The sequence below is a fragment of the Phytophthora sojae genome (assembly GCF_000149755.1).
Source record: "Phytophthora sojae unplaced genomic scaffold PHYSOscaffold_3, whole genome shotgun sequence".
NCBI lineage: Eukaryota > Oomycota > Peronosporomycetes > Peronosporales > Peronosporaceae > Phytophthora > Phytophthora sojae.
The window spans coordinates 9,839,046-9,856,926 of NW_009258117.1; the positions used below are offsets into that span (position 1 = coordinate 9,839,046).

The following is a 17,881-nucleotide window of genomic DNA, read 5'->3' on the forward strand; positions in this document are numbered from 1 at the left end:
GGGGCCCAGGCATGACGAGCGAGCACGCCCCGCAGTGTACCGCTTGTCCCTCGGTGTCGGTGAGCGAGCGCGCGCCCGCCACCAAGCGAGCGAGTCGATGGTGGATGCAATGCATCCGATGCATATTGCACGCAGACGCAGACTGCGACACGAGCCTTCACAAGTAAGCGTGTGGGGCCAACAGCAGCGACGGCGGCGGCGCAGTTCGTCTGCTGCGTGTGGCCTCCTGTTGAAGCACCCAAGCACCAAAACTGCAGGTACCGTAACGAACGGGATGGGCGTGCGAGCCCGAAACCGCTCCGAGTGGCGAAACTAGTTGCACCCCCAGTTGCCGCCCAGGATAGCGCTCAGCGAGCGAGTGATGACGAGAACGCCGGCTCGAGGGCGAGCGCGTAGCACGCAGTGGATAGATAGCCCCGGAAGAGCGGCACTGCGGCGCACTGCCGAGCAGCGACCGGAGCTCGGAAATGAACGCTAAAAGGATGAAGCGGAGCCGCGTCCTTTCCCGGCCCCTCACGCCGCGCTCCTTGAAGTGCGGAGCCAATCACGCCGGCTAAAAGTTAAAAACGCGAGCCCAGCGACGCCAACGGCGACATCCCGTTGAAACCTTCATCGCCACGCACAAAACGGCCGCGGTCTGCACTAGGGCGAAGGCAGAGCGGCGCATGGCGCCCCATGCTGCGACCCGCACAGCACAGGTCTCACTTGGCGCCGCCAAGTGGGCATTTCTGCTTGGGGATGCCCCGCTCAAGGGCCTTTCTCTTGTCCATGGGCTTCAGCCGGCACATTTTATTTCCAACGGCAGGCCCCGATACTTTTTGAAGTGCTCGAGCCTTGCTTGCTAACCGCGATCCTTCACAGCCGTTGAGTCCAATGCATGCGGCTGTTCACAGCGCGCCCACGAGCGGAGGCAAACACCGGCAGCGGCTGGCGGTCTGGCGAAACACGGGCTCCGCTAATCGAGCCTCAACACGGCTTTCGTCATCGCTCGACACGCAACAAGAGCCGCCCGCCGAGCGTCAAGGCCGAGCGTTAAGGCCGTTCTGGTGTTGAGCTCTCTTGTGTATTGCCGACTGAAAGAGGGGTCTCCTCCAGTATAAGCGGCGACCGCAGCATCTCGGCCGGCTGTTTGGACTCTACAGCCAGAAATAGCACCCGGTCGCAACAAGTTCAACTTAGCTCGCGTTTCAGCCAATGGGAATCCAGTTCCCGTCGAAAACGATACTTCTCGAATTTGTTATCGGCTTCAACAGGAAAGAGGATGGGGTTCCTTTTTCTGACACTCGCGTCTCTCGCCGCGCTCACTTCATTCGCGAATTTGCCTCGAAGCGCGCACTGCTCCGACCGAAGCCCAACAGCCCCCACCAAGACACCACCCACACTCTTCACCACCACGATGGAGTTCGCCCGCCGCTTTTCCCACACGAGCGAGATGCTCCAGGCCACGACGTCTAAGGACGCGCGGCAGCCCATGGGCCTGCACGTGGACACGGGCTCCAGCCGCAGCCCCAAGGGCCCCCAGGAGCCGCAGCAGGACTCGAGCCCCGCGGCCAGCCCCATCCTCGGCCCGCGCTCGGCGCCGTCGTCCACGCACCACGAGGACGCGATGCGGCGCCGCCGCAGCCACTCGGAGTGTCTGCTGCTCGCCAAGACGCACGGCTCGCAGGACCTGCCCGGCCCGTGCGCCGAGTACATCAGCAACGTGAAGCAGATCCTGGCGCGCAACGACGACCAGCTCATGCAGCTGAAGCGGCGCCGCAGCATGAACCTCAGCCACCCCTCGCTGTTCAAGTAAACCGCGTATCCACTCTCCGCGAACGAAAAGAGGTCCAGCCGACGCACACACACACACAGCGAAGCCAGCTGAGCTGCCTTTGGTCGCACGTCCACGACGTTATTTTATAAGCAAGGAATCGAGCCGTTGTATTTAATACCGAGAACAGTATACTCTTCCGTCCTGAGCCCGCACACACTCCGCCTCACTTTGTTGAGTCGACTGATTGATTGATGAGGTGTTACTACTACGCTAATCGTTGCTGCGTGGACAGCAGGGGCACCGCTATCTTGCCCTCCTGCAGTGCGCAGATGGGCAGGCGACAGAGCTCGCACTCGTAGAGCTCCCAGGAGTCAGACGAGGGCGAGTCCGCGTCCGCCGGCTTCCCGCGGCGCTGCAGGCCGCGCACGAGTTGCATCTCGTGGGGCTCCGTCGCCGCGCGCACTCCTCCGGCCGCCTCCTTGCCCGAGAGCCGCGGGGTCGCGCCCGCGGCGTCCCCCGGTACTTTACTCGCTCGACGCTTTAGCACGCCGAAGCGGGACACGCGGCGCTCGCTGCCGCTTCCGGTGCCGTCCGCGGGGATGCTGCGGGTCGACTCGCTGCTGATCCCGCGGCCAAGAGGAGGAGCTCCAGAGCCGGAGGAAGACCAGCGGAACGCCAGACCGTCCCCTCTGCTAACGGAGACCGAGTCCAAAGAGACCCAACGCACCTCCTGGCCGCGCCTGGCGCAAGACTCCATCGGGTGCACGAGCTGCTCCTCGCAGTCGTCGTGCGCGAACATGCAGTCCACGGGGAACACTTCGTCGTCCGCGTCTTGGTCGCTGTCGTCCCCGACTGGGAACGGGTGGAAGCTCGGACACTCGCCGCCGTTCTTGTCGCTAGCCTTGCACGCGCAGCGCTGGGCTGCGAGCGCCTCGCTCATGGCGGAGGACTCGACGCTGAAGACGCTACTGCCACAGCGACACTGCACCATACTTGACGTCGCCGTGCCCTCAACCAGGGGCGTCGAGTACGACAGGAAGTGCTGCAGGAACTCGAGGCGCGGGTAGTCGAAGAACTGCGCGCAGTCGCGCGCGAACCGGCTCAAGATCTCGAACGGCGTCATGCCCAGCGCACTGCGCAGGAAGAAGAGCAGCATGCCGGTGAGCACGTGCTGCAGCTCCGTGGTGTCCTCCGCGTCCCGCCCCAAGACGACGAACACGACGCAGCCGGCCTCTTCTCGCAGCCGTCGCTGGAGCACGGGGAAGTAGAGCGGCGCGTGATGCACGAGCTGCTGGAACAAGTGCACGTCCGCCGTGAGCTGCGTCTCGACGCTGGTCTTCAGGTGCGGGTTGAGCAGGAAGACGCTGCGGTGCTCGTCCTCGTACAGCTCCTCGACCAAGCTCTCGTGCGCGTCGGGCCCGCCTGGAGGCGTGGAGCTGTCGTGCCACGCCAAGTAGACGAAGTGGACGAAGTCGCCCTCGTGCTTGGCCTCGAACGCCTCCATGGCGAGGACGTCCTTGCTCACGGGCCCGTGGCCACTCCCCACGCAGCTCGTCACCGCTCGACGATCCTGCGCTCTGGTGATGTGAGCGGCCAGGAAGAAGTTCCAGAAGAACCGGACGGGGACAGTCACGCCGTTCGCCTCCGGTCGGCGGCTGCGTGGTGCTGCGCTGACGAACGGCCGAAGAGTTGATGCCAGTGAGCGATGGGCGTCTGCAGCCGCTGAGGCTGAAGTCTCGCCGCCTGACTGGTAGAGGCTGATGATGAAGGACTCGTCGCTCGCGGTCACCGGCAGCTCGTACACGTCGTTGATCACCTTGCGGACATGCTTGGCGATGGCTTCCAGACTCGGTCTCTTGCGGGCGTCTCGGGTCAAGATCTTGCCGCAGAGTTCAGTCAAGGCTGTCACCACTTCCTCCTCCTCGGGGCTGGAAGGTTTCAGCGTATCAAACACCTTTTGCTTGTGGTCCGAGCGGAAGACAGCCTGGTCTTGGGTGACGACGAGGTGCGCGTACAGACCTGCCCAGTCATCTACAAGCAACAAGGTGTCAGTCAGCGTCGTGGGGTGAGTCACAGGTGGCCGTACCGTTCTGGAAGAGCAGCTCCCGCGTCACCAGTTCGTACAAAAGGCACCCTAGAGACCAGATATCGCTGGCGAGGGTGACCTTCACCTCGACGTCTTCGCTGCCTTTGATCATCAAGACCTCGGGGCTCTTGATAGCCTCGGTGCCTCGTGTTCGAGACAAGTACATGAACTTCTCAGTCCTCTGGACGGCAACGGGGGACGCACACCCCGATGTGAAGGACGAGAACGTGAACGTCCGCACTGGCAACTGGTGCGAGTCGACGAGCTTGGACTCGCCGAAGTCGGCGATGCACAACCAGGCCTTGAACTCCCTGCTCGAGGCGTCGTCGTCGTCGTCGTGTTCGTCCTCGTTTTCGAGCAGCCTTCGACTCAACTCCCGTGCGCTGGAGCGGACTAAAATGTTGTCACTCTACAAGATCACGTCAATGTTATCACTTCTGATGTGATCCAAGTAGTGTATACTACCCTTACCTTGATGTCGAAGTGGCAGACTCCTGCTTGGTGTATGCGAGAGAGACACTGACAGGCCTCTTCGAACGCCCGAAGGATCATCACCAAGCACGTTCGGAATGGCGCTTCACCGCCCGACCGGTCGATTGTAGCTCTCCAGTCAGTCAGCGAGCACGGGCAGTACTCCATGACAATCTCAAAGGTTTGTTCCGCGTGATGATTGCCGAAGTCCACGAGTTGAGTAGCCGCTAGATCCCCACGAAGCTTCGACAAGATGGATACTTCGTTGTAGACCCCACTCAAAGAGCACAACTCCCCCGGTCGCCTCTGGTGCTCGACTACTTTGATAGCGACAGCTTCAGGTCGAGGTAGAGCGGGGTGCTGCTTATACACCGTCGAAAACGCCCCCTTTGCGATGTACTCTCGCGAATGTTTGCTCGATACGAGCAGTGCACTATCCGACTTGGTTTGCGTCGTGTACATGTTGCGGTCGAAGCGATTCGGACACAGCAGACGCAACATCAAGCGGATAGCAGACAGCCGCGCAGTGGAAACAAAAGCTTGCAGTGTCTCCATCTCCAACGTCAGAGCCTCGAAGTACCGTTGGTCCATTTCCACAGCCACCAAATGCTGCTGCAACGTCCACAGCAGTTCATTTGGTCTACTACTCGTGGCTGTATCGTGCTCTGGAACAGACACGCGGGGGCAGATTTTCTCGTCTATCTCCAAGTTGGGGTCTATGATGACGAAGGAGACCAGCAGCACGACAGCCAAGGCGTGAAGTCCGGGCTCCAGTAGCAAAAAGTGCTGAGCGAACGGAACATCCACAGAATTTGGCGTGGCTAGAGTCAATTTAGCGATTCCAGACTGGCTGCCGAATGAGCCGAATGAATCGGTCGAGCCGAGCTGGCGTGGAAGCTTCAAGGGTGGTAAACACGTAACTGGAGTGGCGACCTCGACATATTCTGTCGCTGTACCAGTCGTTTCCGGTTGCGAGGGCGTCTGGGTCTGTAGCCACTTCACGATGGTCGCGACCACGTGAGCGTGGTTGAAAGCTTCTTGGATGGCAGGGAATTGAGACCTCCGACTCGCTAACACGACCAAACACCGGAAATGCAGTTCCGCTGCTCGATAGACCATGTATTTCTCCTCTTGGGCCGCGTTCTTAACGATACGCTCGAAATACCCCGCAATGTGACGCATATGACTGGCAACGCAGATGTCATAGTCCACTGAAGACGCCACGTCTTGAGCCGTATACAGTGCTTGTTGCAACTGCAGAAAGGATTCTTTCATCTGAAAGTGCCCCCTTGCTATGGTTGTAAGCAGTGTTGGCGGCGTCGTCACTGATCGAAATGATACAGCGAGGCTGAGCATGCGTGACGAGCCACTGACAGCGCTAACTCCATTACTTGGAAAGAATAATCCGAGGATAAAGTCCCACAAGTTTTGGTCATTTTGCTCTCCATCGTCAGTCATCACCCGAGGACCTAATAACCGGATCAGTAGTTCTCCTTTGAGCTGCTCGATGACCTCTTGATCTTCAGGCATGCTGCCGTCCTCACACGGTTTAGTATTTCTAGAACTCCACTCAGTTTGAACGGGTAAAGCCACGTCCAAATTCACGAAAGCACCCAGGAAACCTATGGCAAACTTTTGGATGCACACGGCGTCGCGGCCACCGTTTAGACATAATGTGTTGGTCGATAGGGCAAAGCGAAGAAGTGACATTATTGACGAGCAGTCCATGCCCAGCACCCGAACGAGAATTGTTTGGATATCTGGATCGCTAATCCTCTTCATAATTACTGCAAATACTTGAAAACTTTCGTGGATATGACGAACGTATTGTAGTTGTTTCGCCATCGGTATCGGGGTCTGTTTAATGACACAATTCAGACCATCCAGTACCTGCAGTAATTCTTTCAAAGAGAGCACAATCCATTCATCCAAGAAAGCCCTCGGAATCCACCGAAAGACCTCCACCATAGCAATGAGGAAGCGCTCGTCGACCTCGTCAATCTGGTCGTCTCCTTCTGCTTCCGCTTCTTCCGCGTGCCCGTCAGCGCTGCTGGCTTCGCCTTTCAATCGCTCGTTAAATTCACGAAGCTTTGTCCGGAACGAATTTATAAAACCCGCATACTTCTTGTCGCCGGTGGCCGAACTAACCTCGCGCCTTCGCTTCCTTTCCAGTCGAAACAACGTCGACACACACGCAATTACGACGCGGAGCTCACATGTGAGTGCGTCTCTTGCATTAACGTCCTGGATGTGGGATTGGCGGCGCACTATACTGATAACCTCGTTGAAAAGGTGCTGGTACAAATCTTCCAAGCGAAGCAAGAGTGCGACGTCCCGGTCCCAGCTCGAGAACGCGGTCTTGTTGTACAAGAAGCGAAGCGAAAGCTGCAGCAGAAGCTCGTACATGATCATCTTTGGCGATGATCTCAAGGCCCTGCGCACACATGGGGTGAATTTTGGTGCCGGCTGGCCGTAGAATGACACGGATCGAGACCGTAGCTCATCAGGATGCTGTTTGCTACAGCAACAGAACGAAATCCTCGCTAGCACTGCGTCACTGGTCCAAATATCTGGAAACAAAAACTGACTTTCACGTAGTCGCGCTCCAAGATCCACCTGTACCGACATCGGACTGAGGTGGAAGAATGCAAGCGCCTTTGAGCTTAGAAACGGCGTAGCTGATGGATTTGTTCCCAGAGATAACGACTTCCGCGACTTGGTTTGAGTCTTTCGTGATAATCCAAATAACAGCGGTTTGCGATCTCCTTTTCCGTGGAGAGCGTTAATAACACTTGTAGACGAAGAAGCAAGGGCTCGAAAAGACCGTATAGCTGATCTGCTCCGGGAATCGGACGCTCCGTCCTTATCGGCATCGTTGTGGTGCAGGTTCTTCCAGAGAGTTGTGATGCCCTGGTTGCGCAAGAATAATCGTAGGAAAACAGGGAATAAAGCCACGAGATCTCGAATGAAGTCGACCAACTCGGAAGGGAGGCGGATTCGAGCTCCGAGCAGTTGACAGAGTTGGTGAGTCAAGCGACAAATGACCGAGTCATCGCTTCTCGCAGTCATAAAGAGGGTGTCGAAGCGCATGGCGTACGAGAATTGCGCCAGGATCTGTCGCTTTCTGCTCTCAGTAGCTGCAGCCGCAACGTCCATTTGCTCAACAGAGCTGTTCTTCTCGGAAAAGGCTGCAGAAGCGATCAGTATTTCCACGAGAATGGGGATGATACGCCCCACCAACTTCATTTTCTGCGCCGACCACGGTGCAGGTTTAGCAGGCGGATTCGCACCAGCATTCGCCGCCACGTCCGTGAAATGGACGTGCATCTCGCAGATAACATTCACGAATGTTTCAGGCAGCGACTCGTGCGGCATAACGGCACCACACGCAGCCTCAGCCGCACTCAAGATACTGAGCTCTTTGTCGTTAGAGCTGAGGTCGATACAATTCTGGAGAGAGACTTGCTGTGACGGGATGGTCGTGTTAACGGAAGTCTCTTTGAGGATTACTTGGTCGGGCGACATGAAATTATCCCGGATAGCGGAGAACCTGCAACTCTTTTCATTAGTATACACAGCGGTTAGGCAACCAAAAGCGCTAACACTTACGTGAAGTATGGTTCGAACGTTCTTTTGGCCGAGAACGAAGTCGACAACAGCAGCGCCGACGGCTTCAACGTTCCATCGGCAACTGTGATCGCAAACTTGTTGAAATCGAACTCGACTTGGCGAACTTGGATCACTGCGCTCGAGGACGAATCTGGGCCAGTACTGTTCGAAGCTAGAATGTAGAACCCACACGCCTCAGGCATCAGAGCAACTGAATAGCCTGCGGGGATCATGGACGAGTTCCAGTCTTCTAGCTTGGTGTCCTCGTCAAGGTACGGCTCGCAGCACAGCTCAAACACGACAGCCTGCACCTGCGGTAAGAAGCGCTTCCAGCAGTGCTCCACGAGGTAGTACGCCTCCGAAGTCAGACGCAAGGTGTGAACGGGGGTCTGCATCAGTACGTCGATATCTTTCTTGCGCAACTTTGCCAACTGAATCGCGTCGTCATTCTTCTTGACGTCTTTGCCCTTCACCAGCGTCAGAGCTCGTACGGCCTGTCGAAACTTGACGTACACCGTGATCGCCGCGTCCTCTTCTTTCACCAGCAAATATGTTCCCGGTGGCTGGCTGGGTAGTGAAGCCATTGCAGCATCACAACTCGGAGCCAGAACCGCAACAAAACGGTGATCTTTTTGAGTTCTCGCTGTCGATATTGGCTCGGAGTCGTCGTGCCCGGCGTCTCCATTAGGCGGACGGTAGGCAGCAGCACTCTGGTCCTCTGATTTGTCGCTAAGCACCACGACAACGGCCCCGACTGCCAACTCCTCCTCCTCGCGGTTGCTGCCGCGTCGAGACAGCATCCGCGAGCGCTCCGACATGGAGGGGGCTGCACGGGGTGCCACACTCATGGCTCAGAGCTGGGCGCAATCCCTCGGTACTAAAGGAAAACAATGTTCGCAGCTAGTCGCGGCTTACAGCAATGCAGCGGTTACGATGGTTACGATGGTGAGAGGGTGCGTGCAGCTTCCAAACCTGAAGTTGAAGTGATGTCGGTGACGATTGGCTCAAAGTGCTCAACCTGAATTATTCTAGCCTTTTTTGTATTGATCAAATTGAACGTTCCAAATTAGCAATACAGATCTAATTTAGATACGACATCTGTGATGTCTGTGGTACTGTACATGTACAATGCTGCGGTTACCGGTAACAGCGCGTCGGGCGTGGCGTCTAGCGCGGCCCCTGCATGTTCCGCCCGCGGGCAACTGCTCAGCTGCAGGACTGCACTCCGCTCAGGCCCCTCGAAACTTCAGCTCGACGAGGTCAGAAGAACAGACTGGCTCGGGACACGCCCTCACAAATTGCACAGAGACGGAGGGGTACTGGGGGCGTCCACATGGGAGAAGAGGATGCTGGCATCGCTGCGGACGTACAAGCAATTGAAGGGGGGCCTGCTTGTGCCAACTTCGTTCGTGATTCCTGCTGGCGACAAACGCTGGCCGTCGATGACCTGGGGACACAAATTAGGACGCGCTGTGAGCGGTGTGCGCACGAGGCTCGCGGACAAGGCGTCTCTTTCCACTGAGATGAGGGGAGCTGGACAAATTGGGCTTCGCGGCGAACTCGTCTCAGTTTAAATGGGAAAACATCGTCCTGCCGGCTTTGTGCAAATTTCGAAAGGTGCACGGCCACGCAGATGTCCCTCAAGGGTTCGTAGTCCCAAGCGGCGATGGCGCGTGGCCGAGGTTGGCCTGGGGCTATGGACTGGGAAACGCGGCTACGAAAATTCGTTGGGAGGAAGGGTTCTCTGCTCAAGTGGCCATGTCGACGGCGGAACTTAACCAGATGGGGTTTTGCTACGGCATGTCCAGTTCCGAGACGGGAAGATCTTGCCGTCGATTCGAGTGTATCGACAAGAGTTTGGGGACTGCAGGGTTCCGACTTCTTTCGTTGTGCCATCGTCTCCTCCATGGCCGGAGAAGGCGTGGGGGCTACGGCTTGGCAGCGTTGCTCGCGACATCCGAAGCAAAACTCATTATCGCGAGCATGTGGCTCGAGACAAGGACGTGCTTGACGCTGTCGGTTTCGTGTGGAGCTGGAGTGATGCAGAGTGGAAAGAGGCCGTCATTCCTGTCCTTGAAGTCTATGGCGAGCTTTACCAAAATTGCAACACCCCAAGCACGTTTATTGTCCCTTCGGAAGATCCCTGGGCAAGGAAAGCGTGGACCAAGAGACTAGGTAAAATACTTGCTCAAGTGCGATCGAGGGGGTCCTATTTCCCACAGTATGGCCGGGATATCGATAAGTTGGACGAGCTTGGATGGAACCTCAAGCTGTCGGTCCGAGTGTGGAACAAGTGCGTCATTCCATTGCTGAATACCTATGCGGAGCTGCACGGGGAAGAGGAAGTCCCAGCTGACTTCGTGATTCCGTCGGAAGCTCCGTGGGATGAAAATATGTGGGGCGTTCGACTGGGGCTCATCGTGGCTTGCAACTTGCAGTTTGTATCTCACAAGCGATGAGTATAACCCCAATCCAGCAATGTTTTAGTCTTGTTGTGTTAAAATTGAACTCGGTCGTTTGCATTTTTTTGGTGTTACGTAGGTGGGCCAGAGAAGTACGTTGTCAGGGTAAACAAAAGATCATATTATGGTGTGATCTCATTTGTTGGCTGATGTTGCGTTCGGTGTACGTAAGTGGCATGGATGCTTAGATTGCTTGTGTTTGGACGACATTGGGCGACATGCAGATCTACAGTACAACGAGATCTACATGTCAATTTTGTAAGCAATAGGAAGTACTTCGAGGTGTAGTAAATACAATAACTTTTATTGTGCGTTGGTGCTACTCCCTTCGGCTGTGACCGCTGCATTGGCGCATGAACCCGTCGACGCCGAATCCGGCAGCGCTATGTGGTTCCACTGTGAATCACAGCGAGCGAGGCGAACGCGCTGATAGTCGAGGCTGCTGGCCTCATATGTACGAAGCTCGTTGACAGGCATTTTTGCGGCTGCCTACCGAGGCAGCCAGCGGGAGACGATTGCATGCATATCTATCTAGATATACAGATCTAAATCCAATGTGATTGGCTCTAATATTTCCCGATTCTATTTCTAATGTGATTGGCTCTAGTACCCTTCCAAATCGCTTGGTGCGCGCAATGCTGCGTCGAGCGTGGCGTCCAGCGCGGCCACTTCATGACGTTCCTGCGAGCGTCTGCACAGGTCCAAAACTCCTCCGTCGTCTTGCTCTCCGGTGCTCCAGCTCATCGCTGTCAGAAGGACCGACCGGCTCAGCTGACGTTGTCGAAAATGTCAAAAAGGAGGCAAAAGTTCACCAGCGGACGGCTGCGTGGGAGGAGAGGATTCTGCCAGCACTGCGGACGTATCGACACCTCCACCGGGACCTCCTCGTGCCACGGTCATTCGTGGTTCCTGCTGGAGACGAACGTTGGCCGTCGGTGACGTGGGGGTTCAAATTAGGAAATGCTGTGAGGAATCTACGCGTCAAGATAGAGACCAAGTCGCGCCTTCCAGTTGGAATGGAAGAGGAGCTGAAGAATCTGGGCTTCGTGGCGAACGTGAACCAGTTCAAATGGGATAATATCGTCCTGCCAGCGTTGTGGCAATATCGGAAAATACACGGCCACGCAGATGTCCCTCAAGGGTTCGTCGTCCCAAGCGGTGATGAGGCGTGGCCAAGGCTGGCCTGGGGCCATCGGCTGGGGCGAGTGGTCTCGGACATTCGCAATAGAAAAACGTTTTCCTCTCAAGTGGCAGCGTCTAAGGCGGAGCTCGATGAGATCGGTATCTGCTACGACATGTTGCTCGCCGATCGCGACTGGAAGGAGAAGATCTTGCCGTCGTTTCAAGTGTGTCGACAAGAGTTTGGCAACTGCCTCATTCCAAAAGTATTCACAGTGCCCTCTTCTGCTCCATGGCCAGAAAAGGCTTGGACTATGCCGCTTGGGGTTGTTGTTCGTGAGATTCGAAGCGGTGCAAATTACGTGGAGCAAGTGACTCGAGACAAAGAGGTGCTGGATGCTATCGATTTTGTATGGAACCGTGACGATGCAGTGTGGAGTGAGGTCATTCTTCCAGCTCTTCAAGTGTACGGCGAGGTGTACAAGACGGATATAGTTCCGTACCGATTTGTGGTTCCTTCGGAAGACCCTTGGCCAAGAAAGTCGTGGGGAACGAAGCTCGGTGTGATACTCTCCCAGGTAAGATCCATGGGAACGTACTTCGCACACTACGGACGTGACGTCGAGAAATTGGACGAGCTCGGATTGGTCGTGCGCAATTTCGAATTACTGTTACTAAGTACTGTACGCCATGCACCAAGAGCAATAACGCGTTATAAATCCAAATGAAAGATGCAGAGTAGGCAAAACGTAGAATAGTAGTGACACTGGCAACGCATGCAGCTTTCAAAATAAATGCGCGCTGCTACCCTAGATACGTGTACCGTAAACTACTGCAGCATTCACATAATGCAGCTTAGTGTAGACATTGTCGTTAGAGCAATATATATATGAAGCTATTGGTCGGACCCCGGGGTCCCGCATCATGTACCGATGGCGACCGGAATTATTTATTTTTATCGGCGGGGCAGTGATAATATATATGTTGTGACAATTTTGTGATAATTTTTCGAGTTTAGCTAGAGCTCATTTCACCTTCAAGTGTGGTGTAGCAGACGTGCCAAAACTCGTTAGCTTCCCACACCCACACCAACAACACCTACACTAACGGGAGCGCAGGCTTGTCAGGTGATCCGAAGATCGCCCAGTCCGTTTACAGCGGTGCAGTGGTTACCCAGGCACCTGCCATACGTCCCAGGAGCCGTGCCACGAGCACACAGCACGCTCCCTTCCTTCGCCGACCTCTCCTTGTCGCTTCTTCTCTTTCTCCTTCTCTCCTTGACCCGTGCCCTCCACCAAAGGTTGGACGGCGGCTCTCGCCTTTTACGGGGCGCCGATGCAAAACCGCACCGGCTGAGTCGGGGGCGGGCCGAAAACCCGCGCTCGTACGCTCGACGAGCTCTTCGCCAGGGGCGGAATCCAGATAACCACTACACGCACTCGCTCTTGGACTCGCCGGGCGGCCGAGAACACTTCCGTCACTTCAGAGAGCCGATCTCAGCGGTGGTCATGATCTAGCCCCACGGGGGCGGTCGTACCTTGAAGAGACGCCGCGTGCCGCTTGTTTAGGACCTCGAAAATTCCACTCTGTATTTATCTTTGCTTTGTTGGGCTCAAAGGCCCTTTCCTGGGGTTCCTATACAAGTATCTAATGAAAATGGGCTGTTACGGCCTCTCAATACTAAAACCAAGTCTGCTCGCTCGCCGACTCTTCGCTCGACGACCCTTGAGATCTTTGGGATCTAGCGTCGGCGAAACTCCTCCAGTCGGTGTCTGGTGTACACACTCGGTCCGGACTGACTGCAACCACCGACCTGCGGACTCAGAAATCGCTATACCACAACCCTCCTGATCGGGACCCGAACCTTGCCGGCGAGTGTCCTGATCATCACTCTGGACAGCGATTTTCTTCTCTCCATCAAACGCCAACTGTCGGATTGCTGAGCACTTCTTCGCCGACACCATGGGCGATGCTGCGTGCGACGCCGTGCACCATCCGTAAGTCTTCCCGGCGCTCGTCATCTTGCCCGTCGACCTGTCTGCTAACACGTCGTTGCATCGCTCTGAACACTGCGTAACAGGCTGCGGTCGACTTGACGTCAAGCCTGCCCCCAGCAACTACCTCACGCCGTTCCGTTGATGCTTCCCCAGCGGCGACACTGGACGATGGAGCTTCGCTTCATGTGAAAGTTGAGAACCTCCACGCTTCATCCGTATCGGATGACCCGTCGTCGGTTCCTGCCTCGTCGGGTGCTGGATCTGGGGCGTCGGTGGGACGACCGCTGACTCTCGCTGGCTTGGAGTGTGTTCTCGAGCTGCGCGACAATCGGATGGAGTTCACGATGGCCGAGCGAGAGACCAAGATGTGCAAGCTGCTTGCGTACTTGTTCGCCAAGCCACCGGTGGATCCATCGCCTGAGCTGTATCGTCGACTCCAGAACGCGTCGTCAATCGACGAGTTGCTGCCAGCGCTTGAAGGCCAGGTCGTCGATGGACCTCAACCTGCTGCAGTCGCTGGCGAGAAAGCTGCGGAAGCCTTTGCTGAACGCACGCGCGCTGACCTCCTGCAGCACAACCTCTGTGAAGCAGCCAAGGAGATCGCCGCCCTCCGCGAGGCAGCTGCGACATCCGATGCGCTGGCTCGCTCACTCAAGGAGGAGGCGGCTCGCGTTAACGACTCGAGCAACGAAGGGCAGCTCAGCATGCAGCTGCTGGACACTGAGCGGAAGAGCTTCCTCGCCGAGAAGCAGCTTCTGGAAGCCACAATCCGAGACAAGGATCGGCTTATTGCTGCCCAAGTCGACGATTATAGGCGGAACGCTGGGAATCGTCAGCTGGTGATCGGCCGTTGCTATGAGCTCTCCACTCAGTCGGCTCAGTTGTCGGACACCATCCTTAAGGGGAGATGGGTCTGCGCACCAGTGGCTCAAGCGTCAGCTCGCTGACAAGGACCACACTATCCGGACCTTTACTCGCTGCAAGAAATTCACATCCTTGGTCAGCGGATTCCAGAAGCAGAGCCCCTTCCTGGCAGCCGCAGCTATGCACGGTAAGTCGGGTGGTGTCTTCATGAATCTCGGTGCTCCCTTCGTCACTCATCGAACTTGTTGCGTTGTAGGTCAACCGATGCCTGGCTTGGAAGCCGATCAGCTGGAGGCATTTCGTGACGCCAGCAACTTGCTTCGTCAAGCTGGCTTGGGTGTGTTCGGTGAGGTGGAGCAGCACGTGCAGAATCCGTCTCCGACACCGACTGCCCCGCCACCAAGCCGTCCTGTGCGTTCATCGGCCAGGGCCACCACTCGTGCCTCAACTTAAAGTCGTACACCTTCGTCGAGCCGTGGCCGATCTCGCTCGCCGAGTCAAGCTACTCCTGCGGCTGACCGCCGTCTCCGGGCTCGGTCGTCGAGCGTAGGTCAGTACTTGACCAGGGCTAGTCGTTCGCTGAGCTTTTCCGCTCGTAGCGTTTCCTCACCGACTGCGTCTTCGCGTAGTCTCCCTTCGTCGGTTTCAGCTCCTTCGGCGAGCAATCGCTCACGCTCACCATCGCCTGTTGTCGTTGGTTCCAAGCGCCGTCGTTCCCGTGACCCCAGACGACGAGTCAGCACAGTCAACCGAGGCTCCAGCTTCTAGCAGTTCGCCGACTTCGCCCAAGAAACCAAAGAAGAGACGGATGGCTCGTTGATCTCGTATCCAGGAGGCTCGGCAAGCGGAGTTGGCGAAGCAAGGCTCTGCACCTGCTCCCAAGAAGCAGCGCTCATCGAACAAGAAGAGTCGGTCACCGAGTCCCGCGAGCGAGGGTTCGCTGACTGAGGAGAAAGCTCCAGTGCCTGCTGCTGCTGAGCATTCTACTGGGCTGGTCGGCTCAACCCCTTCGCCTTCTTCCCGGTACCCTCAGCGAGCGGCCAAGTTGAACGCCACGGTTATCCAGCGGGAGGTTCATGCTCAGGAGTCTGACAACGACTCGGAGGTGCTCGGCGAAGCACCCGTCGTTCTGTCTGTCGATGACGCTCCTGCGGGTATTCTATCCACTCCTGTTGGTTCGTCGATGCCTTCTACTGAGGAAGCTGTCACCTCTGGAGTTACCGAAGAGGTGGGCGAGACACTGGAGGATCCAGTTGCTGTTGAGAGCTCACCTGGCGGCTTTACGTCTCGGGTTCCAGCCAAATCTCCTGCTCCTTCGTCGGCGTCTGAGGCTCCTACCGAGGAGTTGTATTCTTCAGCGCCCGCCACTCCCGTGGTCGGCGAGACTTCCCCGGCGACGCAACTCGAGGCGACTTCTACTCTAGCATCGCTGAGCTCTGAGGCTCCACCCACACTTACAACGAGCTCTGTCATGATCCGGGTCCTGCCTCCTGGTAAGCATCCTGCTTGGAGTCCGGGGAGTCCGGACGAAGACGACGACGCTGGAGATAGCGACAGCGATCACGATGTTGGTTCGGCGGGAGGTAGCCCTGCTACAACTTCTCCCAACTTGCCGGGCCAGCCAGCCGCACCTCCGGGCAAGCCTGACGCTGACTCTGAATCCAAAGATGGCGACCAACAGCAAGCTTCACCTGGTTCTCAATTACCCGACCCGAGTTCGACCACTGCTGCCAGCTCTGTCGTAGCCGATCATGGAGATGAAGACTCAAGCTCCGCTGAGTCGGCGCTAAAGAGCACGATGGATTCCACCGGCAAGGCTCCTGTCATGCCTGCAGGACCGTCCAAGAAGGTTCCGGTCAAGACTGCTTCCGCTCCAGCGAGCAAGAAGAAAAAGAGCTCGGCGAAGGTGGTCAAGTCGGCGAAGTCAGCTTCTCTTTCCTCCTCATCCGCCGCTAAAACTCCGGTGGGCGAATCTAAGCCTGAGATTGTGAGGGTCAAGCTCGAGGGTGGACCTCCTCCTCACTTGGTGGACGTGAAAACCCTCGTGCAGCGTGCGTCGAACGCGACCAGTCGGGACTCTCGCGAGTCGAAGTACATGAAGCGGCTCCGTTCACTTCCGTTCTTCCACAAGGCTTCGCGTCGCTGCTGGGAGAAGATATTTGCGTCGTGTGTGCCGATTGCGGTCACTGAGAAGACGGCTGACGGTGTTCGAATCCAGCCTACGCCCATCAGCTTGACTGGCCTTCACGCTTTCGCTAAGGTTGACGACCCCAACCACCCTTGGCGGGCGATTTTCCGGCTTCTTCCTAGGAGCATGGTCTTCGTTGACGACACAGTGCTCAATGTGTTCCCTCCCGTGGAGAAAGGAAAGAGATCGCGGAAAGCAGGGACGGTCCTGGAAGCGTTAAGTCTCGCTTTATGTCGGTCTCGTGGCGTCGTTCGTTGGGACCTTCTCTTGGCGCCCTGGGAAAGAATGCACTGGATCTTCGAGTCCAGCGTCTACATCTGGCTCGCCGAGGCATGGTTGGCCTCCCAGCAGACTGCCGAACTCGACGAGGAGTTCACCCAGCTGTGGTTGAAGTTGAAGGAGTATATCCACGAACGTAAGCAACGTTCCGATCTTCTGCGGTTGGCGATGAAGAAATACGGGGACGCCTTCATGGAGGCTGTGTCCCACGAGATCGATGGTAGTCCTGCACCGTTGTTGGACACTGAAGTGTGCTTCGATCCGGCCGTCCCATTCTGTCCGTTGGTAAACCTCCCGTGGTTCCCCAAGACGAAGAACTGGGTCGCCGAGGTTAATCATATCGACGGTAACGAGCCGTGGCGAAACTGGTGGCTGACTACTCCTGGCCGTCACCCCTACAACACGATCTTTCGCCCAGCGCACCCGGATTTCCCGCTGTTCGTTCCTGCTGGAGCTGATCCAGAAATCGTCCAGCTCGTAGGTGAGGCTGAACGGGAAGTCATCGAGCCAGTGCCACCTGTGCTCCACCCGAATACCAGGGCTCCAGCGAATCGTCCAACTCTGGCTGACTTCCTGCCGCCGAACGTCATTCAGCTGCCTGATTTTCATTCGTAGCCCAAGTCGCGCGAAACACTTGTCGAGCTTCACATAGCGTCGAGACGTAGTTTAGTTGGAGGCTCTTTGCATACCGTAGTTCCGTTGTTTTCTTTTCCGCGCGGCCACATTTCCATATCAATCAAATCAAATCAAATCATGCAGTTGTTGGTACAGTCGAGATACACTCGACGAGGGCCTGTACATCACCCTCGCCGAGGTCAATATGTGACACAGTAACATCAATCCCTTGATCGGCGACCTGTGTCCATCGCCGAGGGATACTTTGCGCAGTTGCTAGTCTTCGTCAGCAACTTGAACCATCTTGAAGCGGTTCTCGCGCTTGCGCTGGAGGAGATAGTCGAATAGTAGTCCTCCGCACGATAAATTCGATACTGGTTCCCAAGTCGGCTCATCGTATCCTTGCCACTGGACGTAGAACTCTCGCTGGGTCCG

At 56.6% G+C, this 17,881-nt stretch overlaps 5 protein-coding genes across 5 annotated transcripts; 3 read left to right on the forward strand and 2 right to left on the reverse strand.

Annotated features, from left to right (window-relative positions):
- Nucleotides 1–1,396: 1,396 nt before the first annotated feature.
- On the forward strand, nt 1,397–1,795 carry PHYSODRAFT_330260 (hypothetical protein; the record flags this gene model as incomplete). The annotated part of the gene is made up of 1 exon (XM_009526896.1): nt 1,397–1,795. The coding sequence occupies one exon, from the start codon at nt 1,397–1,399 to the stop codon at nt 1,793–1,795; it is 399 nt and encodes a 132-aa protein (XP_009525191.1).
- Nucleotides 1,796–3,740: 1,945 nt separating this feature from the next.
- On the reverse strand, nt 3,741–6,725 carry PHYSODRAFT_462731 (hypothetical protein; the record flags this gene model as incomplete). The annotated part of the gene is made up of 5 exons (XM_009526897.1): nt 3,741–3,787; nt 3,843–4,143; nt 4,278–5,099; nt 5,316–6,322; nt 6,398–6,725. Coding segments are annotated over 5 exons (2,505 nt in total), but the record flags the coding sequence as incomplete, so codon positions are not given.
- Nucleotides 6,726–7,918: 1,193 nt separating this feature from the next.
- On the reverse strand, nt 7,919–8,770 carry PHYSODRAFT_491190 (hypothetical protein; the record flags this gene model as incomplete). The annotated part of the gene is made up of 1 exon (XM_009526898.1): nt 7,919–8,770. The coding sequence occupies one exon, from the start codon at nt 8,768–8,770 to the stop codon at nt 7,919–7,921; it is 852 nt and encodes a 283-aa protein (XP_009525193.1).
- A 2,510-nt stretch (nt 8,771–11,280) lies between these two features.
- On the forward strand, nt 11,281–12,150 carry PHYSODRAFT_384666 (hypothetical protein; the record flags this gene model as incomplete). The annotated part of the gene is made up of 1 exon (XM_009526899.1): nt 11,281–12,150. A coding segment is annotated over one exon (870 nt), but the record flags the coding sequence as incomplete, so codon positions are not given.
- Nucleotides 12,151–13,844: 1,694 nt separating this feature from the next.
- On the forward strand, nt 13,845–16,971 carry PHYSODRAFT_299745 (hypothetical protein; the record flags this gene model as incomplete). The annotated part of the gene is made up of 6 exons (XM_009526900.1): nt 13,845–14,411; nt 14,434–14,551; nt 14,621–14,775; nt 15,431–15,844; nt 15,986–16,801; nt 16,861–16,971. The coding sequence occupies 6 exons, from the start codon at nt 13,845–13,847 to the stop codon at nt 16,969–16,971; spliced, it is 2,181 nt and encodes a 726-aa protein (XP_009525195.1).
- Between the last annotated feature and the right edge of the window lie 910 nt (nt 16,972–17,881).